The 26,649-nt window shown below is 41.4% G+C and overlaps 2 protein-coding genes across 10 annotated transcripts; one reads left to right on the top strand and one right to left on the bottom strand.

Moving 5' to 3' along the window:
- The first annotated feature begins 1,263 nt into the window (after window positions 1-1,263).
- On the top strand, window positions 1,264-12,489 carry LOC105029074 (dynamin-1-like protein). 6 transcript variants are annotated; one of them, XM_010902214.4, is made up of 19 exons: window positions 1,264-1,472; window positions 2,063-2,207; window positions 3,358-3,404; window positions 3,486-3,557; window positions 6,121-6,207; window positions 6,307-6,469; window positions 7,111-7,231; window positions 7,359-7,490; window positions 7,825-8,031; window positions 8,946-9,066; window positions 9,366-9,521; window positions 9,635-9,724; window positions 9,809-9,901; window positions 10,076-10,129; window positions 10,295-10,372; window positions 10,740-10,877; window positions 10,960-11,069; window positions 11,636-11,795; window positions 11,928-12,489. In XM_010902214.4, exons 1-19 carry the CDS (start codon window positions 1,371-1,373, stop codon window positions 11,982-11,984), a joined length of 2,133 nt encoding a protein of 710 aa, XP_010900516.2. In that variant the 5' UTR covers window positions 1,264-1,370; the 3' UTR covers window positions 11,985-12,489. The 6 variants fall into 6 exon arrangements, with proteins under 6 accessions (XP_010900516.2, XP_019898490.2, XP_019898491.2 ...); XM_020042931.2 differs by having other exon boundaries at window positions 11,491-11,795; XM_020042933.2 differs by having other exon boundaries at window positions 1,401-1,472; window positions 2,022-2,207; window positions 11,491-11,795.
- Window positions 12,490-13,174: 685 nt separating this feature from the next.
- Window positions 13,175-26,629, bottom strand: LOC105029073 (troponin T, cardiac muscle-like). 4 transcript variants are annotated; one of them, XM_010902212.3, is made up of 17 exons: window positions 26,512-26,629; window positions 22,161-22,191; window positions 22,054-22,061; window positions 21,882-21,908; window positions 21,108-21,134; window positions 20,337-20,381; window positions 19,425-19,445; window positions 19,061-19,084; window positions 18,740-18,758; window positions 18,567-18,630; window positions 18,369-18,485; window positions 17,887-17,964; window positions 17,658-17,771; window positions 17,210-17,322; window positions 17,001-17,091; window positions 15,078-15,118; window positions 13,175-13,354 (listed from the first exon to the last, which is right to left on the bottom strand). In XM_010902212.3, exons 2-17 carry the CDS (start codon window positions 22,178-22,180, stop codon window positions 13,315-13,317), a joined length of 849 nt encoding a protein of 282 aa, XP_010900514.1. In that variant the 5' UTR covers window positions 22,181-22,191; window positions 26,512-26,629; the 3' UTR covers window positions 13,175-13,314. The 4 variants fall into 4 exon arrangements, with proteins under 4 accessions (XP_010900514.1, XP_034146110.1, XP_019898160.1 ...); XM_010902213.3 differs by lacking the exon at window positions 15,078-15,118 and adding an exon at window positions 14,751-14,788 and having other exon boundaries at window positions 13,176-13,354; XM_034290219.1 differs by lacking the exon at window positions 21,108-21,134.
- Window positions 26,630-26,649: the final 20 nt, after the last annotated feature.

Raw genomic sequence — 26,649 nt, 5'->3', positions numbered from 1 at the left:
GTGACTCCTGATATTACAGAGATTACTGAGTTAATTTATGAAGTACTGCCAACAGTGTCAGTGGCCTTGGCTGCTGGAGCTGTACAGACAACATCAGCTATTGCACTCAATGTTAGTGCCCTCAAATGCAGAGTGGTAATTGACTCACAGTTAAATAGATTATCAACAGAAGACCAGCAACTTTAATAATGTCCTCAATGTTACATCTCAAAGCCTTATTATCCACCTTGATTTGTAACCTATTATCTAGCTATTCTCTGCAGACCTCAACCATGTCATTTACATCTTCGTCTTCTGACTTCTGACATGTCTACATATCATTATCATTGAATATATACACTGAGGCAGCGGTATGTAATATATTGACCCCTTTATTCACATTTTTACTGTAACTATTTATTTTGTGAGTCACAAAAGTGGTTCTGTAGAAAACCATGGATATACTTATGAAACAGGTACACATCTGACCCTGTGACTGACCCCAATAAGTGAACCAAGTAATGTCTATATTCATAGATGTTGAAACCTGAATACTGAAACTTGCTCAAACAATATCCCCTGGACATTAATTCCATACAAACCAGGTGTACATATTGGAGTTCCAATACTAACATAAGCACCTTAATATCTCAGCCCAAAGACACCCCGACCAGGGGGTTTACACCTTTGATTATCTTTGATGTCAATTTTTACTTGTCAGCAAAATTCAGATGACAGGTCTACCTTCATGCAGGTGATAGTAAACAAACATATAAGGGCATATTTAAAAAGCTGTAAGACGAATCACGTTATAAGATTTAAAAAAATGCCAAATCCTCTTTAAAAACAAGAGGCATTTTACTTAAAACAGCAGTGATTTAAACGTTAAGGCTAAGGAATATAAAAATCGGAAAACACCTACAATGGTTCCATTAAAAAAATAGGGATTTTATATTGGATGGATTCCATTCATGCTCTGACTTTGTATTAAATTATCTGGATATCAAAATATGCTGACAACAATATTTCCACGGCTTCATCTGCAACTACTATGTATACAGAATATTTAACGTTCTTAGATTTATAATATGGTTTATATCACATTCTCAGTTAATAACCATTAGAAAATACATAACAAAAAAATATTTACGCCAACTGAGCGGCTTATTCTGGAAATTGTAGTCCTACTTGGAAAATTCAAACAGCTTTTGAGATCGTTTACCATCTGGATGACTACAAATCCCAACCGTACACAACGTAGTTTCCCCCTCGGACTGGGGGAAGTGGGCTATTTTAATGGTGTCTATGGGTCATTGAATGACTTTGTACCATAGCTGGTGGATAGCTTTTCCGTACATTTTGCCTGTAAGAAAGCTGGCAATCCCTTCAACATGGAGGCTCTTATCCCCGTTATAAACAAGCTTCAAGATGTATTTAACACTGTGGGAGCGGACATTATACAGCTGCCGCAGATAGCAGTTGTTGGAACCCAGGTAAAAAAAGCAATCCCTCAGAGCTGTCAACATTTTCTATGTACGGTAGTACAGTACATCTATGCTGCATGGCTAACTTCAAACAGCACACATACTGTACATAAAGCTTTTATTTGAGGTTTTCACAACGTTCTTCAAATAAGCAATCAGGAAATATGAAAACGAGCCAATATTGTGAGAGTTTGGCAGTTAAAAATATAAAGTAAAGTAGGATCGCCAGCATGTGCGCAACAATACAGCAGTTATGTCTAGTATATCTTTACGGTAGACTACTTCTGTGCATGTACTTAGTGCCCGCAGTGATTCTGACAAATGAAACGTAAAATAACAGAGATAAACGATCGTTTGTACTTCTCGGAAGTTCTATACGAATCGTTTTGCAACTAGTTAACATTGTAGTTGAAAGAATACAACCCTGGCAAAGTCTCCTTTTTAGAAGGGCATCTGATAATTATCATAGTAATTACCATCATCAGTGGTACAATAATCAGGTCATCCCCACCTTCCCATCGCGACACCACGCTAACAGCTCTGTCCTTCCTATTAAAGGAGTTATGATCGATGTGATGTACTGAAATTCCTGTCTCCAGAGTAGTGGGAAGAGCTCTGTGCTAGAGAGCTTGGTGGGCAAGGACATGCTGCCCCGTGGAACCGGTGTAGTGACCCGGCGGCCACTAATCCTGCAGCTAGTTCACGTGGATCCTGGAGATGGCCGGAAAATGAAAGATGACAACGGTAAGTTGGCCTACCTGGGCTAGGACAATACTGTCTGACAACTATTCCTGACAGGGTCCCTGTTCTGCCCTTTTGGTAATTTCAGACCTTATTGTGTCATTGTTTTTTAAACTGCCGCTCAACTGTTATTGGTTCAGTCTATGGTTCAGACTTATATTGTATTGTTCACATTAGCCCATTTTGCATTGAGCAAGTTGTGAAAATCTAACTCTGAACACCTCTGGGGTTCTTTAGATGATGGATACCTTTAATTGCTGACCCCTCCCAACCCAGTCACTAACCACAACCTGAACAGTTTCTTTCCTCAGGCTGTGTGCCTCAGCAGCCAGCCTTTCTAACGTTATACAGTAGGCTATACACAGCATCCAAAATTCTAAGCTTTTACAAAATAGCTATACTGTACTGCACTCAACTCTGCTAATCTTCATGCTTCTAGATAACATTGCAAATGCTGGAACGGTAAATGGATTCATCAACTGTAAATCCTTATTATAAAGATGCATCTCTAAAAATTACAATATTGTAGAAAAGGTAATTTTTTTCTGTAATTCAAATAAAAAAGTGACACCTTCATATATTCTAAATTCATTACACAAAATTAAAAATGTCAAACCTTTTTTGTTTCAATCTTGATTACGGCTTACAGCTAGCTCATGGAAATCAAAAGTCCAGTGTCTCAAAATATTAGGATAAAAACATTTACATTACAGAAATTAGATTTGAATTAGGGGAAAAAATGAACTTTTCCATGGTATGCACCTGTATACTCACCACTCATCTCATGTTCACCACCTATTGTATAGAATTGTATGTCAACATGTGTAGTTTGTACAATTTAGTTTTGTTTACCACCACCAGCACCATTAAGCCAAGGAAAATTCAGAGTGTGTGTGTGAATGTTGTGTCAGGAAAACCAACACAAGTAAAGTAGGACCAATGTTGGTTTGGTTCCCTCTTCCACAATGCAGCTATATAGCGTCCCCCCCTAATGAGCAACACCTGTGCCTTTTATCAAGGAGCGGCGCTTTGTCTTTTCCTGGCTTTGTTGACTCACTATGGTTGCCATGGGCTCACAAGGTATCTATATATTCCATTACCTTATTTGTTTAGATGAAAAATTATAACCATACTGTGTTATTGCAATCTGCAGGTGTGCAGGCAGACGAATGGGGCAAATTTTTACACACTAAAAACAAGGTATTTCTTGTTAAATGTATTACTATTCTGTGTTTTATGCTGATTTAAATAAAAGGGCATTAACAAAACTGTTTTTTTCAGATCTACACAGACTTCAATGAAATCAGGCAAGAAATCGAAAATGAAACTGAAAGAATTTCAGGTACCAACAAGGTATGACTCCACAAAAATATTCTTGAATTGATAAACTCATCTCCTTTCAATGAAACGCCAAGAGCAATTTCAACAAAGCTATGTGTACTGTACAATGCCCCTTTTTGTGACATGAGGGGAGGTCATCGGGACAAGTTAACAGGTCTGTCAAATGATTGACATACACAAGATTTCCAAAGTGCCAAAATTTATTCACAATGAAAGCACACTCATTCCTCACAATTCATATATGCTGCACCTAAGAGCAACACACTGGGTATTAGCAGGGCGAGCAACTAAACTCTGCCATTTGAGCACACATGATAACACTGGTGGAAATATAACACACACATGATAACACTGGTGGAAATATAACACACATGATAACACTGGTGGAAATATAACACACACATGATAACACTGGTGGAAATATAAAACACACATGATAACACTGGTGGAACAGTAACACACTTGTGAAAACACTGGTGGAAATATAAAACTGGTGGAAGTATAACACACTCGTGATAACACTGGTGGAAATATAACACATTCGTGATAAAACTGGTGGAGATATAACACACTCGTGATAACACTGGTGGAAGTTATAAAACACTCATGATAACCCTAGTGGAAATATAACACTGGTGGAACAGTAACACACTTGTGAAAACACTGGTGGAAATATAAAACTGGTGGAAGTATAACACACTCGTGATAACACTGGTGGAAATATAACACACACATGATAACACTGGTGGAAATATAACACACACATGATAACACTGGTGGAAATATAACACACACATGATAACATTGGTGGAAATATAACACACACATGATAACACTGGTGGAAATATAAAACACACATGATAACACTGGTGGAACAGTAACACACTTGTGAAAACACTGGTGGAAATATAAAACTGGTGGAAGTATAACACACTCGTGATAACACTGGTGGAAATATAACACATTCGTGATAAAACTGGTGGAGATATAACACACTCGTGATAACACTGGTGGAAGTTATAAAACACTCATGATAACCCTAGTGGAAATATAACACTGGTGGAACAGTAACATCCATCCATCCATCTTCTCCCGCTTATCCGGGGCCGGGTCGCGGGGGCAGCAGTCTAAGCAGGGATGCCCAGACTTCCCTCTCCCCAGACACTTCCTCTAGCTCTTCCGGGGGGACACCGAGGCGTTCCCAGGCCAGCCGGGAGACATAGTCCCTCCAGCGTGTCCTAGGTCTTCCCCGGGGTCTCTTCCCGGTGGGACGGGACCGGAACACCTTCCCAGGAAGGCGTTCCGGAGGCATCCGAAAAAGATGCCCAAGCCACCTCAGCTGACCCCTCTCGATGTGGAGGAGCAGCGGCTCTACTCTGAGCTCCTCCCGGGTGACCGAACTTCTCACCCTATCTCTAAGGGATCGCCCGGCCACCCTGCGGAGAAAGCTCATTTCGGCCGCCTGTATCCGGGATCTTGTCCTTTCGGTCATGACCCAAAGCTCATGACCATAGGTGAGAGTAGGAACGTAGATTGACTGGTAAATCGAGAGCTTCGCCTTGCGGCTCAGCTCTTTCTTCACCACGACAGACCGATACATCGACTACATCGGTGCAGCTTCTGCAGTAATGCAGTCGATGTATCGGAACAGTAACACACTTGTGATAACACTGGTGGAAATATAACACCCTCGTGATAAAACTGGTGGAAATATAACACACTCGTAATAACACTTGTGGAAATATAACACACTCGTGATAACACTGGTGAAAATATAACACTCATGATAACACTGGTGAAAATATAACACACTTGTGATAGCACACTAACTAGTGAATGGCACACTGGTGATGACACTCATATAATATATATAGTGTCATCACTATATATACTATAGTATATTAGTGATAACCATCTCTTGGAAAACAACACACAGTTAATGAAACACGGGTGGATGACTTGCCTCTGCCCTTTTCTCAAATGTCCCCCTTCTCAGGTGTTGCCAGTCAGGGGAAAGACTGTATAAGTGGTGACAAAATACAAAAAGAAACTAACAAACATTTAACATGAATAGAAAAAGAAACTAGTCCACCCGCCAATACAATCCAAGATATTTTACCTGAATTACCACACAGGTATTTGGGTGGACTAGACAAATAAAACAATAAATGTTATCAAATTTGTGCAAGGGCAAATTAATCCTATAGTGAGAGCAGTGCTGGCTTCTCTCATTTCACTGCAAAACAACAACACACTTTTAAACCTTACACTTTAAAACCAGCTTCACTTAAATACAGTTAAAATTATATGCACTGGTGAGCTATACTCCTTCCCAGACACTGGCAGCGCTACAAAAACTGTGAACAACTGACATAATTATCAATAGTAACAGAACATTGGCTTACCAAACATTTCCCAGTTGTCAACCCAACCAGACCCCCACACCACTCTGTCCTTTCTGCCCAGGAACAAAATGCTCAGCTTAAACTTAGTTCCCCCATCCTTTTATGTACCGGGGAAACTGCCAAGTGCTACTGGCTACATATGCTTTTGTCTGCTGTTGCATTTCCTATAGGGGATTAGTGGCGAGCCTATTCACTTGAAGATCTTCTCCCCTAACGTGGTGAACCTCACCCTGGTCGATCTCCCCGGCATCACCAAGGTAAGTGACTAGCGGTGGGCTATCGAAAACATGCAGGGCAACTAAAAGGTTACGCGGAGTGCAACGACTCAGACTGTGCTGTACCCCCATCCCAACCAGGTCCCTGTGGGCGACCAGCCCAAAGACATTGAGGTTCAGATCAGAGAGCTGATCCTGAAGCACATCTCCAACCCCAACTCCATCATCCTGGCGGTGACCGCTGCCAACACGGACATGGCCACCTCCGAAGCCCTAAAAGTGGCCCGCGAGGTTGACCCCGACGGTCAGTATCAGGATTATTTTTATGTCTAATTTAGTTCACGGTGACAGTTTAGGTATCAGTTCTTTTCTGCTTTGACCACCTCATTTGAACTCAGGCGAAGGGCTAAAACATAAGTATCCCCCAAAAGGATATAAGGCTGATTTTTATTCGACATCTATGCGGCCTGTTTATCTCTCTCAGTGATTTATATAATTGTGTGTTGCATGGTTACGATGCCAGCTGAACCAGTTCATACATACATTATGGCAACATTTTCAGATGTTTTTGTTGCTGTGGTATTCAGCTGTTGACTCTTCCGGCAAAAAAGTTAGTTACGCAAAAGTCCCGACTGTGATTGTTCAACTGTATTACTCCTTGTAAGAGTTGGAACTATGGAGATTAAAACATTAAGTGTTTGATGTTATTCAACAAGAGATGACTAGCAGTTGTTTCACCTCGGCACCAAACATCTTAATTGCGCAACCAAGATCTCTTTAGCAAAACCTTAAGATTAATTTCTGATTCTTTTGATGTATCTCAAATTAATCTAGACTGTTTTGAATAGAAAAAGAGCCACAGAAAGTTTCACGTTGCTAAGCAAACAGAACCTAGGATACAGGAACATTAAAGACCTGTTGTTTTCGACCTGTTGTTGTGTACAGGCAGGAGAACACTCGCTGTTGTAACCAAGCTGGACCTGATGGACGCTGGTACCGATGCTATGGACGTCCTGATGGGCAGGGTCATCCCTGTCAAACTGGGCCTCATAGGAGTGGTCAACAGGTCTGTTTCTTCACTGTGTCACCTTATGCTCACTTAAAGTAATACCCCAAGCTCCAGCTAACAGAAAACGAACAGTGGAAATCTTGCTTATGCATTTGTGAACCTGACATCTGTCCGTTTCACGCAGGAGCCAGTTGGACATCAACAATAAGAAGTCAGTGGCAGACGCCATCCGCGACGAACACGCATTTCTGCAAAAGAAGTACCCCTCCCTTGCCAACAGAAACGGGACCAAATATCTAGCTAGGACTCTAAACAGGTTCAAACAGTATTATTTGTTTATTATTTTGTTACACTCTGTTATGCAGTTTGGAGAAGTATTGCAGAAGTATTGGCAACTACAGTATTTGATACTTTGATTAAGAACTTCTAAATGTTCTTAACTTTGTTCAGCCTTCAGTAAATGGTAGGCAGCCTTACACAACCTATAAATCAAAGTCCAACCCACTTTACCCCACTTCATCCAAAGAAACGACAAGGTCTCACATTATGCCAATAGAATTACAACTGCTAGAAGTGAATTCACATTGAACTGAACATTCAGAGATTTAATGAAAAAAAAGTCTGATCCCTATTCCTTCTTCCTTTATAAGATTACTGATGCACCACATCAGAGAATGTTTACCGGAGCTGAAAACGCGCATCAATGTGCTGGCGGCCCAGTACCAGTCCCTGCTGAGCAGCTACGGCCAACCCGTGGAGGACCAGAGTGCCACCCTGCTGCAGCTTATTACTAAGTTTGCTGCAGAGTACTGCCACACCATCGAGGGCACAGCCAAGTACATTGAGACAGCAGAGCTGTGAGTTGCAATACCCTCACCATTCCACAAGGTGGTGCCGATCTGTGGGCAAAATGCTGATAGAAGCCCAGAGATGCAATTCATGAAATAGTTACAGGGAACTGCAACTGTTTTGCTTTTTCCACCTAGAGTGCACTGTTCAATTCATCCTCCACTTTCTACTGAACTGTGTGCCAGTCATGCTTTTTATATGCACAGTTTAGTAAATTAGTCAACATTCAAATGATTCTGACATCATCATATCTTAACCATCTGATTCCTTGTTATTATTATAATTTTTTTTACAACTTTATGTGTTCATTAAATTTATAGACATTGATCTGATGTGAAAGTGCCTGCACAGATTGCCCAGACTATAAAAGCCATGGCAAGACCTGTCTAGCCATGATGCCCGACACCTTGGGAGAGCCTGGACAACTTTGGAAGAATAGTGGGATAAATATGGCACAATCCAAGTTGTCTAAAGCTTTTAAAGACTGACTCACAGATGGAATTGCTGCCAATGGTGTTTCAATTGGGGTGGGTGAATAACTATTTAATGAAGGTATATTCATGTTTTATTTGTAGTTGATTTGAAACGTGTTTTCTGTGGCAGTTGTACTGTCGCAACTGAATTGGAAAAGTCCAATGGGTGAATAAATGCTAATTTCACTGTAGACCAAAATAATTCTCTGAAGCAGTAGCCATTAAGGGAGACCAGTGCAATTTCGTGATGAATGCATTTTCACTTGTATTCAAATCAAATTGCTTGGTGTGCCAAGCAAATACCCAAGTGTGCCTTTTACTGCCAATGCCTTGTGTATTATGAATAAGTAATAGCCTAACATCAGTAGCCGTGAGATATTTTAAACCATGCCTTTGATCCATAAAAGCACATCGTGTTTGCTAAACTTTGTCCATCCTCTGTGTTGCAGATGTGGTGGTGCCAGAATCTGTTACATATTTCACGAGACTTTTGGACGAACTTTGGAGTCCGTGGATCCCTTAGGAGGACTCAACACCATAGACATACTGACTGCCATCAGGAACGCCACTGTAAGTAGTAGAACTGAGTCTTCTATTACTTACATTACTGACTGAAGGGTTGGCAGACATCTGAACTGTCTTTCCATTGCTGCTACTTCTGAAGAACACAGGGTACAAGTGTACTCTCATCGATCTCTTGATTTCACTTCAGACCGGCGTTATTGGCACTGAAGACATCACCCTACCTTGCCAAAACAATGAAAGAGCAAATTAATACATTTGCATCATTCATCAAACGACAAAATCATCACTCACAAAGTAAACGTTCTCTACTCTTCTTTTTCGCTTTTAAACGTTTTCTTTTCTAGGGCCCTCGCCCATCTCTGTTTGTACCTGAGGTGTCGTTTGAGCTGCTGGTGAAGAGGCAGGTGAAGAGACTGGAGGAGCCCAGCCTGCGCTGTGTGGAGCTGGTCCACGAGGAGATGCAGAGGATCATCCAGCACTGCAGCAACTACAGCACCCAGGTAGACAGAGACACGCACGCACACACACGCACAGGCACACGCACGCGCACGCGCACGCGCACACGCACGCGCACACGCACGCGCACACCTCATACCTGTATGTTTTTCCATAGGAGCTGTTGAGATTTCCCAAGCTCCATGATGCCATAGTAGAAGTCGTCACCTCCCTCCTCAGGAAAAGGCTGCCTATCACCAACGAGATGGTAAGGTTGGTTCAAAAATGAAACACCCCGTGTTCATATCAATCTGTTTCTTACCCGACGGACTGATCCCCTCTCCTGTTCCAGGTTCATAATTTGGTGGCCATAGAGCTGGCCTACATCAACACCAAGCACCCGGATTTTGCTGATGCCTGTGGGGTCATGAACAACAACATAGAGGTAGGCGGTTAACCTTTTCAGAGCTCAGTGGAAACACGACAGGCTTTGCCTCCTTCCGGGATTTCTCCCGACACGTATGAGTTGAAACGTGGGTTGTCGAGACAGTTGTTGCCACGACGACGAGCAGACCTGGCCCCAGGCGGCCCGCCTCATGTGACTGTTTGTCTCCTTCAGGAGTCGAGGCGGAACAGAATGAGAGAGCTGCCCGCCACTGTCCCCAGGGATAAGGTAACGACCCTTCACAACATCACTCCCCTCTATAACCCTCTAAAATAATGGCTCCCAAGATCTCTCCCCCCACTGGCTCGCAATATAATAACCATTCATTGTCCCGTTGACTTCTGGGTAACCTCTCCTGACATCATCAATGCCTTCCTCTCCCATGCCCCCCAGTCCGTAGTCAAGGGTCCAGTCGGCCAGCCTTCCATACCTACTGAGCCCCTTGGTTCTGTGGACACAGAGGGCGTCAAGGTGGAATTTGTTTGTTGTTTATAACAGATGGGTGTGGGCATGGGTGTGGGCATGGGTGTGGGCATGGGTGTGGGCATGGGTGTGGGCATGCTGTTTCCTGCTGTGCCACGCTCTTTTCCCCAGCCCCTATTCACGCTGCGTGCTCTCTGTTAAGTGTCATCTCTTAACCATGTCCCTTCTGTAAAACAGCTGCTATGTGCGCCTTCTCCCAGTCCGTGCGTCCGAGCATTTGCTCTGAGCAAAATGGATTGCATTGTGGTCCTGTGAAACTCCTGGCAAAATCTGGATGTAAAGAAACAAAAGCAGTCAATAACAAAGGACCTAATCTGACTGATGGTTTGTGTTTGTGTGTGTGTTTGCCGATCAGGCACCAGGAGCAGTGCCTCAAGGTGATCAAGATGGGACAGGGAACTGGAGAGGCATGCTGAAGAAAGGGGATGAGGGGGCCCCCGGCTCGGGCCCCGCCAGCCCTCATAAGGGTCATGCTGTTAATCTGCTGGACGTGGTGAGCGAAATCCGGAATCAATCGATTTTCAGTTGAGATGCTGCTATTGAGTTATTGGCTGACATTGTTGCTCCGACCACAGCCTGTTCCTGTCGCCAGGAAGTTGTCGTCTCGAGAGCAACGGGACTGCGAGGTCATCGAGAGACTCATTAAGTCCTATTTTCTCATCGTCCGGAAGAATATCCAAGATAGGTGAATGTCTTTACTGAATGCTGTGATGGTGGTCTGTCTTTATGCTGCATGGGAGACTAGACCTTTTTTTGCCCCCTCTTTCTCAATCCAGCTGAGAATGACTTTTATTCGCTCAGTACATTTGCTGCATTTTACATTCTCAGAATTTTGCTCAGTCTAACACTGCTGCCAGCTGTAGACAAAATTTTGGGACAGAACACAATCTACATAAAATGAAATGCAATAGGTAGTGAACATATGAAATTAAGATATGAGCCAATATATAGTCCTATTCAATATATATGGATTCATAGTGGATGTACAAATGTATAATATATCTAGATATAGGGAGATGAGTTTTGAGTGCAACATAGTGCAGCTGTGTATTTCAGCCTGGAGGTGTCTTGAGGTGAGCAGAGTCTGATTAGTCTCTGTGGGACAGATGGCTGCTTGCAGAGGGCCACAGCCTGGGGAAAGAAACTGTTCACGCAGCAGGATATTTCCGGTCATCACTGACCTGTGCTGCCTCTGTTTCTCGGCCGAGTGAAGAGATTCGATATCCCTTTTCCCTCCCCTGTGTCCCGCAGCGTGCCCAAGGCAGTAATGCACTTCCTGGTGAACCATGTGAAAGACAGCCTGCAGAGCGAGCTGGTGGGCCAACTCTACAAGTCTGGCCTCCTCAACGACCTGCTCACTGAGTCCGAGGACATGGCCCAGAGACGCAAGGAGGCTGCGGACATGCTAGAGGTCAGTGAGTGTTGGACCAGGAAGTAGATAACGAAGGCAATGACTTAAGCTAGTTAAAACGTAATTGCTTCAGACGCTAGAATGTCTGCCCTGAACTTTCTGTTTAACTGCGTCTCATTGTCTTGTCCACAGGCTCTGCAGAAGGCCAGTCATGTCATCGCAGAGATCAGGGAGACTCATTTATGGTGAGGAATGAAGCCTGAAGCCTCTTGTAATATGCCAGTCCCGTCTGAGAGAAATCGAACATGTGAAAATGCACTGCTGTGGTTCCTGTATGAGTCTCTGTATAATACGCCAATACCTCATTTAAGCGTAACTATGTAGTTAATAACCGAGAGCGTTTTCAGTCCGAGCTCGACACAACTGGCCGAGATTGATGACACTGAAGTGACCTCAGTCTCGAGCCCTTTAAGTTGTTGAAATGTTCTTCAATTTACGTACCTTTCATATTGTCATACCCACATTGTCTGTGGAAATGGATAACAAGCCAAAACGAAACCTTACCCATCGTAATTTATTTTTGTTTTTTGTTTATGTCAAAAGCACTGTTCCTGCTTAATGCCTAAGTAATATCATGTTTCCAAGGTGCTGGTAGTGAGTTGTTCAGGGAATGTGGTACATTGCACTGCACAGTCAATATCGTGTTGCACTGTGGTATTCTGTGTGTGGTTAATAAATACATGGATTTATTTCACTCACTTGGTTCTTTGTCTAAGTATAATAATTGATTGGATTCATGTTACAATTTAGTCAAAACATGTAATTGTTCAAATAGGGAAGGTACAAGCCAGAGAATTAGGGAGATAATTATGTTAGATATGAATCTATCACCTCAGGGAATTGGGATGGATGTTTTACATAATTATATTGTCTATACATACACTAAATGGTAGATTATTCAAAGAGACTCAAAGCGCATTCATTTGAAGGCCTATATTTTTCATTAAAATCAGATCAGGGGATAAGTTGCTACCTTGCAGTACTTGCACCACTGTCGCCAGGTGTTCGAATCCTGGTCACGGCAAACATAACTATGCCCGTTTTCATCATAGGGTGATGCAATTTGGCTCAGCTCAGCCTGCGGGGGACAGGTCTACCATGCGACATGGCACTCTAGTGACTCAGTGAGGTAGGATGAGATCCAGAAATCTCTGTCATGGTTGTAAAACTGGGGAATGTGTTACCCTCAAGTACACATGTACCAGCTGGTTGAGTTAGAAGTGTTGAGAATCAGAACGGCTTGGCGGGACATGCTTGGAGAAACACATATCTCTTCGGCTATCCCATATTTACTGTAGATTTGCTGCCATTAGATAATATCATGACAAAATGGGAGGGGAGAACAAAAGAAAGTATTAAAAATCACATCAGACCCTGAATGAAAATCAAAACAACTTTATTATTTTGAGTCACATGACCGGCTAACAGCACATCGCCAGTGGGTACACTGATAATGAGGACAACAGAAACACAATCATCTGGCATTTCGTCCCTGTAGACTTCAACTTGCCAGGTCGCTTTACCTCCTGACGGCCTTACCCTTGCCTCTGCCTTTAGCACTGTGAAACCACATAGAAGAACAAACAACTTTGTTAATGGTTCTTTCTGGCCAGTAGGTGGTGCTATTAAATAGCTATACTATTTTGTGTTTGTGTACAAGAAGCTGAAAGGAATAAGTTCCACTAGTAACTGTTAGAAATACTAAAAGTAATTAGGTTTTGATTATTATATCAAATTAAATAGAGGAAATGTATTGGCCAGACATTCAAAGTTTTTTCTAGTGACATTTTCAGCAACTTGATCTAAAACATTTTCTATGCTATTTTAGCACAAAAAAGGATTGATAAATGAAGAGAAATGGATGAAGAAAGGGGAGAGGGGATTGTTGGAGGTGGGGATGGGAACAGACCAATTCTGTCAGAGTAGTCGTGCATCACACAATGAATAGGAAACACTTTCACACACAGGACAGAGTTGTTAGTTAAGGACAAAGACAAAATTAATTACGAGGAGATTGTGTCCTATTTTCAACTTTCTTACCATATAAAATAGTTCAATTCCTCTCAGTTTCACACTGACCCATAATCAGTGCTCGACTTGAAATGGGTACCTGTACTGATTTTAGGTTCTGGTACTCCATATATTTAGGTATAGGATCTCTGCAATACATTCTGGCTTATATTCTAAAATTAGAAATAGGAGCTCAAGTAGGAGGACTTGTGCTGGCACTCCTCTCCAGTGAGCTTCTGGCCAAGTCCAGTACTGACCATAATGCATTTCACCATTTAAGCCAATCTATGAGGCCTGATATTTATAAAATAAATGGCGTGCAAAGCTATAGCCAACTAATACCTCAATGTGGAATTCAACTTACCATCATAAGAGGTGGACAGGGCTCAACCCCCACATCTTGGAATTTGTCTTGGAGTTTTTACTTACATACTTTGTGGAAGTAATTTTCTGAGGTATGACAGAACCTACTGTATGTACTGCAATACATATGAGTTGACGTTGACAGTGTTTCGGGCCAACAGTAGGCTGTTGAATAGGACCACAATCATACAGGACTATTGGAGCATAGTCTAGATAAATAGAGGGGAATGGATGGAGCCACACAAAAGACTGGTCAGATTAGAATGCATCACTAAGATCCTAATGATTTCTGAGGTTGGATCACATGCTCTGAGATTTCAAGCAGCAGCACGTGAATTTTAAAAGGCCTCTGGGTTAAGATGGGATGGAACAGTAAATTATTGTATTTCAGTGTTCAAGTGGCTCCATGTCTGCTTTCTTCTGCACTGATGCAAAAAAGCAGGACAGGTTGCTGTCACCTGACCTCAGTCTTCCAATCAGTGTACTTTACCGATTAAATGCTGTATATATCATTTGAATGGTCCACCACCCAAGGCTCTTTTAAAGGCAGAAAAACTGCCCAGTGTAATTCTGGGTACTTACCTCTGGTGATCTTGGACACGGGCCAAAAGCTGGTTGATCTGTAAAGGGAGGCACAGTTGACGACATACTGACTGAAAACTGGCATCTGTTTTGGATCTGGGATCCCTTCATTTCGAGGCTATGGCCCTGGCTACACCACCACCTGTCTGAGGACTGATTTGGTTCACCTGGGGTCCGATCCCTTGAACCGGCATGGGTTGCGCTTGACTGAGCCCAGTGTGGGAAATAATGATGATAATAAAAAACAAAACACACACTCACTGAAAACAAGGACTAACAGCACCACACCACAGTGAGGTTGACACCACCGCGGCCGAGTTTACTCACAACTTCTGCTGCTCAGTGATTCGGGTCTGGAGAACATTGACCTGGAAGCAAGCCTGAGTTTTAGACCAGTGTTTCCCCATAGTTTGGTGTCCTCATAGGCAGCAGGATTACTACTAGCACCATTTCCAGAACAAGGGATGTCGCTTGTTAAGCAGGTAGAAGTCTCACTAAAAGACTAGTTAAAACAAGGGACACGTACTGCTGCATTCGAAGTAAGTCACCACATCTAGTAATCACAATGTATCACTGTACTTAACCTTTCATATGTAGCTCTGTGTATTTCAGCTGGTCGAACATGGTGCTTGTATTGCCGGAGTTGTGGGTTTGATTCCTACAGTGGTGCAGTATTAAATAGTACGACAGTGTATCCACTCACTGCTGTAAGTTGCTCTGTTAAATAGCATCTGCTAAATGACATGAAAACATGCACGATCAGTCTTTACCGGGTGGAACACAATGCACCAGGGAGGTAACATTCACGAAACCCATGGTTTGGTACGTAAATGCGGTTCAATGGTCACAGTTCAGTTTCCTGAACAGCGGTAAAATCAAAAGTCATTTAGCATTCGCAATGTCATTGGCATAGTCAGTTGTGACAGAACGGTTTTGTTGGGACTAAAGTTTCCATTGTGGTGCTGCATTCATAACCATTTAGATTATGTGAATTTACCAGTTGTTAAGTCACAAATTTACCAGTGTTTACAAATTTTTTTTTTTCAATGCTTGTTGAATCAAACTAAAAAGTACAACCAACAACTCTCTTTGTGGTGTGAAGTTACATGTGGCCTGAGTAGCTGAAGATCATAGCGAATGATTACCATTTTGTAGGGCCATTCAAGCAGATCTGTATGTGGTTTCCAATTTCCTCTTCATTACGAACACACCATGACACTGCCTCCTTCAGGGCAACATTAACACTTGTGACTAAAGAGCGTGTCTGTAGCAGTCTCATCTCACTCTGGGTAATTTGTCACTGTTAAGAGGAAAACTTTGGCTTTTATACAGTATAGTGGGTTTGCTGAAATTGATTCAATAAAGTTTAACTGGTATCAAACACTTTTTCATGAGCTGAATAAACTCACTGTGCTCAGTGTTTCCCAAATTGAGTGTATCACTCAATGTATTGTAACTCAGGCCCAGCTCCACCTTTTGCTGCGCCCCCAGTTACTTTGCATCACAAAAGGCGGCCAGGCAACCTAGCGTTTAGTGCATCTCACCAGCAACAGGTTGGTTGCTAGATACAAGGTCAACATTCTGTTGTACTGTTCCTGAGCCAGGCATTTCATTCTAATTCCTCCCAGGTCTTTGATGTTGATGATACATTACTCTGAATGTAACCATGCTAGAAAGGGTAACAGTTGGAAATCCCTGTTTAGGATTCAAATTGTGATACAATATGGGCAGTAGTTGTTTTATAGGGCAGTGGTTCCCAACCAGGGGTACTAGGACCCCTGGGGGTACTTGGCCTCTCCGCAGGGGGTACTTGAAATGACTCCATAGGCTTACTTGTGAAATTTACATAAGGGGGTACTTCGGGGGTACTCCGAGCAAAGCAAAATCTTTTGGGGGTACAGTAACTGAAAAAGGTTGGGGGCCACTGTCCCTGATTTGCTTACACCTTGTGGCAGTTAGCTGAATTACAGCAACACAGTGTTAACATTCGACATAATGTTCCTTTAATGGAATAGCCTGCATTGGATTATTTGGTTATAGTATGAGGCAAAGAGGTCAGGAGCTATATCTTACAGTTTTTTTTATGATGAAAAGATACATTTTTATGTATTAATTTGTCTCAAAGTACTGACCGAATTGAGTTTCCCGTAATTATAAGTGCCATCGTATTTCACCGTTGTTCAGCAGTAAGTGACAAAGTCCAGCAATATCTTCTGTCACCACAGCTCGGGGTTGTGTAAGAGCACTTACGTCATATTTCTGTTTCTTCAGAGTTTCGCTTAGATCAAACTTCTCAGCCTCCAACTTCATCATCCACTGCCATAGCTCATTGGCCTTCTCCCTGTCATTGTTAGATATTTTTGTTTTTATGAATGAACTTTGTCTGGTTTGGGACTATTACATTATTTCTAGAAGCTTTGTGATGCATTAATATTTTGGGGTAATTGAATAAATCATACTTGAGTTTGTCCTCATTGAGATGGTCAATAACCAGAGGCTTTTTCCGGTCAGCCAGAATCTTCTTCTTTTTCTCCCTCTCTGTCTGTTTCTTGGCTCCTTTTTTGCCCTCATGCTGTGGATGGAGAGAAAGGCGCCAGACAGAGAGGACATTCAAGTCAAATCAAAATGAATTTGGCTTAAAACAGAGTAAACTAACAATGTAAGGAAAATAGAAATTCTTATAAAAGCTATTTACACAAGGAACATGTACGTTCAGGAACGTGAGTATTAATAACAAGGAATGGATACAAAAAAATATGAAGTTACTGAGGATTTTACAGGGATTACGGCTAGGCAGTTGGAGGTGCAGTTTGATTAGGCTTAAAGCAGAGAAGGCTAGCAGTGGATTCGTTTGAAGCAGCAATGGCAGCTCTATGATGACAGTCTGTGTGTGGACCTTCTGCTAACCTTCTGTTGGATGCCACCATAGGTGTGGGTCATGTTAGTGAGGGCCTTCTTCTTCTTAAGGTCGTCGTCTTGCTTCCTACGTTGTTCATCTTGCTCCCTCTTCTCCTTCTCTTCCTGTGACAGAGAGGGAACAGCGGGCAACTGTTTATTACCACAAGAAACAACCCCGGGGCCACAGGGGGTTTCCAAACATTTGCGATTGTAATACAGAACACATTTACAGACTCACGGCTAGGCGGGCCTGCCTCTCCTTCTCCAGCTCCGCACGAATCCTCTGCTGTTCTGCCCTCTCTGTACGACGCTTCTCCTGAGCGCACACGCAATTACAGCCTATGAGTGATTGGGTGTCCAACTTGGTTTGTGCATCCTAACCCTAACCCTAACCCAGATCAGTCATTAATGTCAACGAAGGAAAATGTTGAATACTGTCCTTAATAGCATCATTTCTGCACCACCTCTTTTTTTTCTTTTTCTAACGCATAATTTCACACTCATTTACACACAGAAAAAGACACAAAATACAGACAGACAAACACAATACTATGTAAGTGGTGCGTCATCCCTTGCTTTTATATCCGGGAGATGTGAGGGCCCAAGCTCCAGGAAAACCACAAAAGCAATTGGCACGTGGGTTGGTGCACCAGTCTCCAGTGAGACTGTAACAATGTGTGCAGTTGGGAATCCTTCAAGAAGATTGTTAGTGAGACTTACAATCCTGTTAACAAGATTGATGAGCTCTTCTTCATCTTTCTTCCGCTGGATGAAATGAGTCTCGATTAGAGACTGCAGCTCAGTCATATCTTTCTCCTGTCGCTTCCTGTGCAGGTCCTGTGAAACACACAAAAATCATTTCTCTATTCACTCATTTCTGTATTCAGGGAATCTGGCTGGTAGGATTGCATCACTCACGTCAAAGTCAACTTTGCCATCACCCTCTGGTAGCTTTGGAGGTGCAACATTTGGCATAAAACTCCTAGAACATAAATACTAGCATTATTCGATCAAATACTCTTTATTCAATGACTTTGACATGGCCGACCACAAGAGAATACTTGTTGGCTGAATTAGAATCCAACACTTACTTTGGTTTGGCTTTTGAATCTGTAAGTCACAATAAATAAGGGAATTATGTTTCATTCATTGTAAAAATTACAAGTGACTGAATTAATTGTTTTCAAACCTAATTGCTTTTGACAACTGGATCAAAATACGTTCTTTTTTTAACTTAAAAACAACATCTTCCACACATGCACATCTGCAGTTATACAGCCGAAAATCCTATTTGAGATTATAACAGCTAAGTGCAATCTTCTGAAAATTATACTTAAACTAGGCCGAGGAAGGAATGAGTTACAGAGAACAAAACAAGACCTGAAACTACAGTTACAAAAAAACTCTCTTACCTTGAATAGTCTCTCCGCTGATTTCTTGTTAAAATAACATGCAGAAAAACAGCAGATGATCACATGGTGAGCTTCCAACCCAGGATTAATGCAACTTAATATTCACTACAGTAACAGATATGATTATTTCAGTTTTGGGCCTAACCTAGTGTATTTATTCACATGTACTGACACCTGCACAATTTGTATTATCCCTGCTGTAGCTCAATGTTCTCACAGCAAATGGAAAGTTACGACAAAATATTGAACATTAGGTAGTACAGCTAAAGAAATAGTTAAATATTACATTCACGGAAGACTCACAGTCTACTCATATTTATAGGCATAGACTGCATGCAATTGATACGAGGCATATAACCAGTACCTTCTTCTGTAGTAGTTGACTCTGTGAAGGACATGAGATTGATAGTCAGTAGATACAAAGTCTCATGGATCAGTGAAGTGTGAGAATATGAAGATGTGAGGCACAAGCTGACAATCTTATCATACTCGGGCTATCAATATGATAAAGTGTACCCAACTAACAAAACATTTTCCCATAACATTCCCTCGAGGTTCTCCTAGCATCATCTGACCAAGCAACGTTCTCCCAGAAATCTTAGAAGCAACCATCATTAGTTGGTTGAGTTAAAGGGACATGTGGCGTCAGTGATAGGGGAGTTATTAAACCTTACAGAATAACAGAGTACATCTGGGACAAATGCAGCTAAAACCAAAGTGAATTGGAAACCCAAAAAATATTTACCTTCAGAGTAATTAGAAAAGAGAGTAAAGCATGAAGCAAATAATTGGATATAAAATGATATCAAGAAAAGCTTTTCCTTCAACAGGTGTCAGCTCTCCCACAGAAATTATAAATGAATCAATAATGCATGAAGCAAATTAATCAGAAAATTAATGTGCTAAATATTTAGTTTGCTGCTTTGACAGCACATGTGGGCCTGGTTAGCTGCAAGCTGCTCTTCAGGCCGCCTAATAAATGATACAACGAATACAGCAGATGAAAGAACAGCATAATCAATGCAAGAGAAAAATATTGTAATGCAGGGGCAAAACATCCAAATGACCTTTTACTGCAGGGAGCTCTTTATAAGGGTGTTCAGTGGAATGTGAAAATATGAGATGAAGAGAAATGTTTTAAATGATGACAAATATGAATATGCAGACCTTTTGTGTCTCAGATCACAAGCATGAATGCCAATGATGTGCTCTATTAAGACAATCGTACATCTATACTAGTGACTAAATAAAATGGTAAAGCCAAAATGGTGTTTACCTTCTGCTTCTGGCTCCGGTTCGGGTTCGGGTATTGGTTCTGGTTCTATGGACAAGATACAATATTATTATGTGAATCAAATTTAAAGCAAACTAGAAAATACATAAGTTCCACAACAAAATACTCCTGGTAGTAAAATGAACACACTGGTCGATTTCTACAAGTGATGTAACACTTGTCAGCAATCAGTGCTATGATTTACACATGATACTGTAACTACACTATAGCCCAATATGCAGTAATCACAACTTATGTAATAGCAAAAAATCTGGATCCATTTCCCCTTCTGGCTTGGGCTGTACTGTGGGTAGGGAAAGGTTAGTAAGTGGATCAATTATCATCAATATAAAATAATGACGCATCGAGCCATGATACTTTCAGCTTCAAGCTGTGAAGCAAATACCTTAAAAGCAATAGTACGTGTTTAAATATAAATCCCTGAGCTCATTTTAAGAAATCAGGAAATAATTGTTAGTTAGCCATAAAAAGCTTTTTAAAAATGTTTTATGAAATATATATTGGGGTATTAAACATGGATCATTACAGCCCAAATCTAAGTAATGCACCTATGACATTTAGGAATATCTCATCTGAAGTTAAGGTAACAGCCAAGATGTTACAATGCATTCCATGAAACTGGTATGTGACATGGCGACATATGTGAATAGTTTCAACCTGGAGGAAAACTGCTTAATATGCATAACTTTAAAATATGAAAGTTGATGGCGCTACATACAGTAGAGGCAGATCACAACACGCTGAAAGCTTTACCTTCCTCTTCTGGGACTTCAACAACAACTGATGAGTGGACAGAAGATGTATCAGAATCATATGTAATCTCAGGTAAAAATGTGGGTTAGGCAATTTGATCCTTTATCTGTGGTTAGCACCACTTCAATCAATGTTCAATCATAGTCAGTTGTATGATTTCCTTGCAGTAAATAATTTCTTGCAACCTCTATCAGAACATTGAAAACCATTATATGAAATGAAGAGGACCTAGAATTATATCTGATAGGCTATTGGATGGAATCAAACACATGACAAGGAACAGGTCTCAAATATATTACATGAAATTGCGGTCAATGTAGCCAAGCATACACTAAACACAAAGGAAGACCAAACATGCATATTCCCCATTTCAGACAATATAGTGTTAAAAAGAACAAGATCAGGTAAACTAGACATACTTAACCAATTTTCCATAACAGGCCTTATGCCTATAAACTGGCAGCAATAAATAGTATTTATAGAGCCCTCCAGAATAATTGGACCCCATATACATATATTTGCCAATAAGCTTTTCGAACATCTTTCCAGAAGAAATCTACTTTCATTAAAACATCTTCCAACTGAAACCTGTAACAATTAAATTCCAACGATATTTGGCAAATCTGTAGACACTGACATATTTCTTAATGTCTCCTTTTATTGTTCAGATTTCTAGTTATTTTTGCTCATCTGTTCCAAGGTCAATTATTCTGGAGGGCACTGTATCACACTAACAACTTAGAAGTAATGCATAAAACCATAAAGAGCTTTTACCTTCTTCTGTGTAGGTTTCTGCACAAACTGTAAGGAGCACATTATTGTATGTACAGTATAATCTAGCAAATACAGTATATATTATTTACTAATTTCACAAATATATTTGCCAGACAGTATACAACAGCTTAAAACATTTGTTTTGCAAAAATGAATGGAATTCTTACTTTACCTTCCTCCCTGAAAAACAAACATTAGAAACATTATTGGAAGACATTCCTTTGAATACACAGTACTGTGGCCTATACTTAATTAAATGACAAAGGTAGTTACACTCACTCATTTTCTTCGTCTGCCATGTTTAGATTACCTGGACGTGAGAGGGAAAAATATTTTTTATGTCACACAAAACAAAATCCGGTGGGAAGAATAAATACTGTTACTCTCCAAGTGGTGCATGGATAGATTGGAAAAATACTAGACACCATTCAAACACTTTGAATCTTTCCTTCCCTCCAGTGATGTAGTGTGTGTGTGTGTGTGTGGGGGGGGGGTAGCTGGTTTAACCTCTGGCCTAAACTGGGTCCAAAATACCACAGTATTTATAATATAGTCCCCTGTTTTTGACCAGACATTCCAGTGTAGTGCGCACAGTAGCCAGTTTATTTGGTACAAATTATTCGCTTCAGACAGTATGTTACGTGGCTACGATTTGCTATAAAAGGCAGGCAGAAAGGCATACTGCATTCAGTTACTGTTCAATTGGACCTTAGAATGTGCAGAATTTGGGACCTAAGCGACTGAGCATGTAATGTTCATCAGGGTCAGGAACACCACTTTCTTTGTCTAGGGTTTACGGAGAGAGGTGCAACAACAAAATACACCGGACATTATAGTGTGCAAAAACAGCTTGTTGATGAGAGAGGTCCAATGAGAGGGTCTTGGAGCGGACAAGGACAACCAGCCGGTCCAGGTCACGGATGGGCTATTGCAGCAGATGAACATATCAGGGTTTCACCCCCATCGGTGGCTCTAGCAGGCACCTAATAACCAACACTGTTGCCTGGCCTGAGGAAGCCTAGTTCACGTTGAGTCTCAGGATTTGATGACATGGACCTGTCCTGCCTGGTGTCAGTGGGTCAGGATGATGATGGAGTGTCACGGTGTAAGGAAGGTTTTCCTGGCACAACTTGGGCACCTTGTTACCAACTGAGCGATGTTTTAACTGTGTCTCTGAACATTGTTGCTGACCAGGTGCATCCCTTGATGGTTTACTTCCAGCAGGATTCCTTCAGGATAATATGTCATTACGAAGCACAAATTGTCTCAGAATGGTTCCAGGAACACAACAGCATATTCAGTTTACATCAGTAGCCGTCGCAATCCCCAGACTTCAACCTAATAGAGCATAGAGGAACATGCTGTTCACTGCATGAAAGTGCCATTGTCCAATCTGCAGCATGGTTGAACATCCCTGTGGAACATTTCTGACACACTGTACAATCAATGCCCTGAATAATTCCGACTGTTCTGGAGCCAAGGGATCCAAACCCTGCTAGATTGGTGTACCTAATAAATTGACTACTGAATGGAAGTAGGAGAGACATTAATATCTTACTTGAGTTTGTGTGATTCATATGTGGAATACTTTCATCGTTGGCACTGGCAGCTGTGAGCTCTTAACGGCTCCAAAACTAAACCTCAGCCATCTCCTTCTGGCACAGAGGGACTCTGCTCTGTGGCCAGGATAGCATAATGTCTGGATAACACACCAACTATTAAACTGGTTCTGCAATGGACACTCAGAGGGACACATTTAAGCATTTCGGACCGCATCGTAAAAACAGCCAACTTAACCAATCGCTTAATCAGCGTTACTCTGTGAGTTGGGTGGACCATTACATCTTGAAATTGGGCTAATATGCAACACTGAGCTGCAAAGACAGTTGTAGTGCATATAGCTATTGGATTCATTCAACGTAAAGTGCCCTCGATAAGCATTGGGACACTGATGCATTTAGTTTTTAGTTCCATATTCCAATAGATTGGATTTCAAATAAAATAAATGACTATGAGTTTGATGTACAGATTTTCCCAGTGTTGTCTGCACCTTTCCTCTATGTAGCGCAGCTTCGTAGAGCCCCCTGATGAAGTTGATATAGGGTCAAATTCCCCCACTTCGTCCTACTCCTTCCGAATAACTATTGTCCTGTTGGTGGCTACCCTGAGCACTAACCATCCTGTCTGGTTGATTACTTGATCTAGACAGAATTTTACCATATTATTTTAGCATTGTGTTATGGATTTGACTGTGCCCCAGAGAATGTTAAAATTTGACTGAATGTACTTAACTGGTGCTTCTTTCAGAAGTTTCTCCCAGACTTTTGAAAGCTCCTTGGTCATAATTTTGGTCATAACTCTGGCTTTCTGTTGTCTTCCATAAAACAGGTATATATAATATGAGATGATGTGCTTTCATTTCAAACAGGGGGACTCTATTCAAGGAAATAAGTTACTTCTGAAGGTATCTGGCTGCACCACAGCCAAGTGTGTCAAAGCAAAGGAGTGAAAAACTATGCAATCGAGACCTTTCATTTTTATTATTTGTATTAGAAAAAAGTTCATAATGGTTTGTACTGTAGTTAAAAAATATAATACTCTTTTGTCTGGCAATATCAACATAATGTAATCCTTTGTGAAACTCAGTATCAGAAAATTTACATTTATTTAGGTTTCTATTTGTAACACTAGAAAACAGTAATGCTAATGCAACATGAAAGGTGAACACTAACCCTTACCTGAAAGGCAGAGTAAATATATCCCTATTAATAGTTCAGTTGATGGCTTTGTCATGCCACAGTTTATTTTAGGGACAACCAGAAGGTTATCATTACCATTAGAAACAGGAAAAGAGTTATATGGTTGTATAGTTTAACAGTATAATACTATACCTAACAAATGTCAGAATGCTTTTGTTAGGAAGAATAATTTTAGACTACATATTTCTAACGGAATAAATCTTTAGATCATAAAACAAGTTTTTTTATGGTGGGATTTTATTTTGCAACATTATTAAAAGTTAAACAACAGGTGTTAGGGGCTCTTCTAGACAGGCAAGTTGGCTGAGATAATTGAAAACCTGCCTGTTCGTGCTCCCACACGCAGTAAATAAGTCAATAATATGCTAGTCAAGGCCAGCTATTTTGGACAACAGGAATGCTATCTAGCTAGCGCTCTACATACAGCAACTCCAATGGCTTCAGTCACGTGTATAACATTGTCAAGGTGATCGTTTTTTAAAGCTATCAGAGAAGATAGGGGTCAATCTTAAAGTCATCCTCTAATCTCCTTTCAGCCCATTCATATTAATTAATTCCTCCTAATCAAGGGGGGCTTTCCTCGTTTGTTCTCTGCTACTTGTTCAGGAATAGGGAGGATGACACCATGGGCGTTATTTGTTGGACTTCGTACTTGTCCCCGTTTTTGACATCAGAGTTAGAGTTAAAGGTTGGTCACTGGCAAAAAAAAAATACAGGATGCACTTCCGCAGTCCAACCCCAGGTGGAAGCACCAACCCAAGGTGGAAGCACCAACCCCAGGTGGAAGCACCAACCCAAGGTGGAAGCACCAACCCAAGGTGGAAGCACCAACCCAAGGTGCCATACCTTGGAAATGGCGTCAGCCCGTAAGGGGCAGACACGGGAAGCCTTTCAGTTGGCCTTTTCCCCTGTTAGTTTAGCCTGTTTGGAGTGGAACTTTTTGTATATTAACTGTTATCACAATCTAAAGGTAAACATTTGCTTGGGCTCACTGACCTAAATAAACGGAATGGCCCTGGATCTAAGGTGGCTTGGTCTTCCCGTTATTCGCACATTCATTGACGTTACAGACCAGTTAATTAGGCCTAAGACCCATACACGTAAAGAAGATAGCAACATTTGTAGGCTTGTAATTGGTTTTGTAACAGGTATTTGAGTTGTTTACCCATATGCTCTTCCCTCCCTGTTCCTGAGACCTTTAACAGGGAGATCAACTTAACTCACTACTTAGGACATAAAGCCCCATTACGACCCCCAAATTCTAACAAGCGAGAACACGAGTAAGAGTGATGTGAAGCAGAATGCTGACCATCTGTTTAAAGAGCTGTGTCTCAAAACGTATTAACTGAAATCCAACAAGAATTCACAGGCGACAAGATTTATTTCCCTGTGGTATTAAATGTGTTTTGCTTTAATGTGTGTGGTCAATACCGTGCCCTGGCTGAAGCGCTGGAATAACAGTCTGGCAGAGGCAGGAATGTTGCGGGTGCCGCTTTCAGCTTTAACTAGCATTAAGTAAAAGCCCAAAGCATGCTAACACCAAGTTCCCCATACAGAGACTAGCTTAGTGCCCACTGACTGTTGGTCATATGGTCCAGGCTGGGCCTCGAAAAACTAAATCAAACAAATGGAAAAGAAAAAATATCTACCAACCTTTCTTTGAGACTTTTTGCAGTTTGGAAAATGTATGACTATAGCATTTGGTAATAAAAAAAAAGACATCACCTCTTCCCTAGAGAATGTCTATTATACAACCTTAATGCCCAGCTTAAGAAGCAGGGGTCAACGACCCTGAGAGTAGGACCCTAAATCACGAATGCATCCCAGTGCAGTCTTACTGTCAAGTTAGAGGTCACATTCAACAGCCTTACCTCGAAGCCCCTCACGAAAAGCCAGAGGACTAAGCAGTGCTGGACCAGTCTTAGTCTTCGAGATCCAGAAACAGACAATTTCAATGAGACTCCAAGACTCACATAATAGCCCTGCAAACCCACGTGACAATCCCTTAT

Source organism: Esox lucius, chromosome 23, assembly GCF_011004845.1.
Source record: "Esox lucius isolate fEsoLuc1 chromosome 23, fEsoLuc1.pri, whole genome shotgun sequence".
Lineage (NCBI taxonomy): Eukaryota > Metazoa > Chordata > Actinopteri > Esociformes > Esocidae > Esox > Esox lucius.
Note: the sequence above shows the minus strand (reverse complement) of the source record. Positions and strands in the feature narration are given on the sequence as shown.

Excerpts from the sequence above, each read along its gene's own strand:
- LOC105029074 (XM_020042931.2), top strand. The coding sequence starts at position 1,371 with ATGGAGGCTCTTATCCCCGTTATAAACAAGCTTCAAGATGTATTTAAC. Across the intron at positions 3,405-3,485 it reads TTTTACACACTAAAAACAAG|ATCTACACAGACTTCAATGA; the intron begins GTATTTCTTGTT and ends TGTTTTTTTCAG. Across the intron at positions 9,067-9,365 it reads CTGCCATCAGGAACGCCACT|GGCCCTCGCCCATCTCTGTT; the intron begins GTAAGTAGTAGA and ends TTTCTTTTCTAG.
- LOC105029073 (XM_010902212.3), bottom strand. The coding sequence starts at position 22,180 with ATGGCAGACGAAGAAAATGA. Across the intron at positions 18,486-18,566 it reads ATGGCAAAGTTGACTTTGAC|GACCTGCACAGGAAGCGACA; the intron begins GTGAGTGATGCA and ends TGTGTTTCACAG. Across the intron at positions 15,119-17,000 it reads TGAAGAAACAGAAATATGAC|GTCAATGTTCTCCAGACCCG; the intron begins GTAAGTGCTCTT and ends GCTTGCTTCCAG.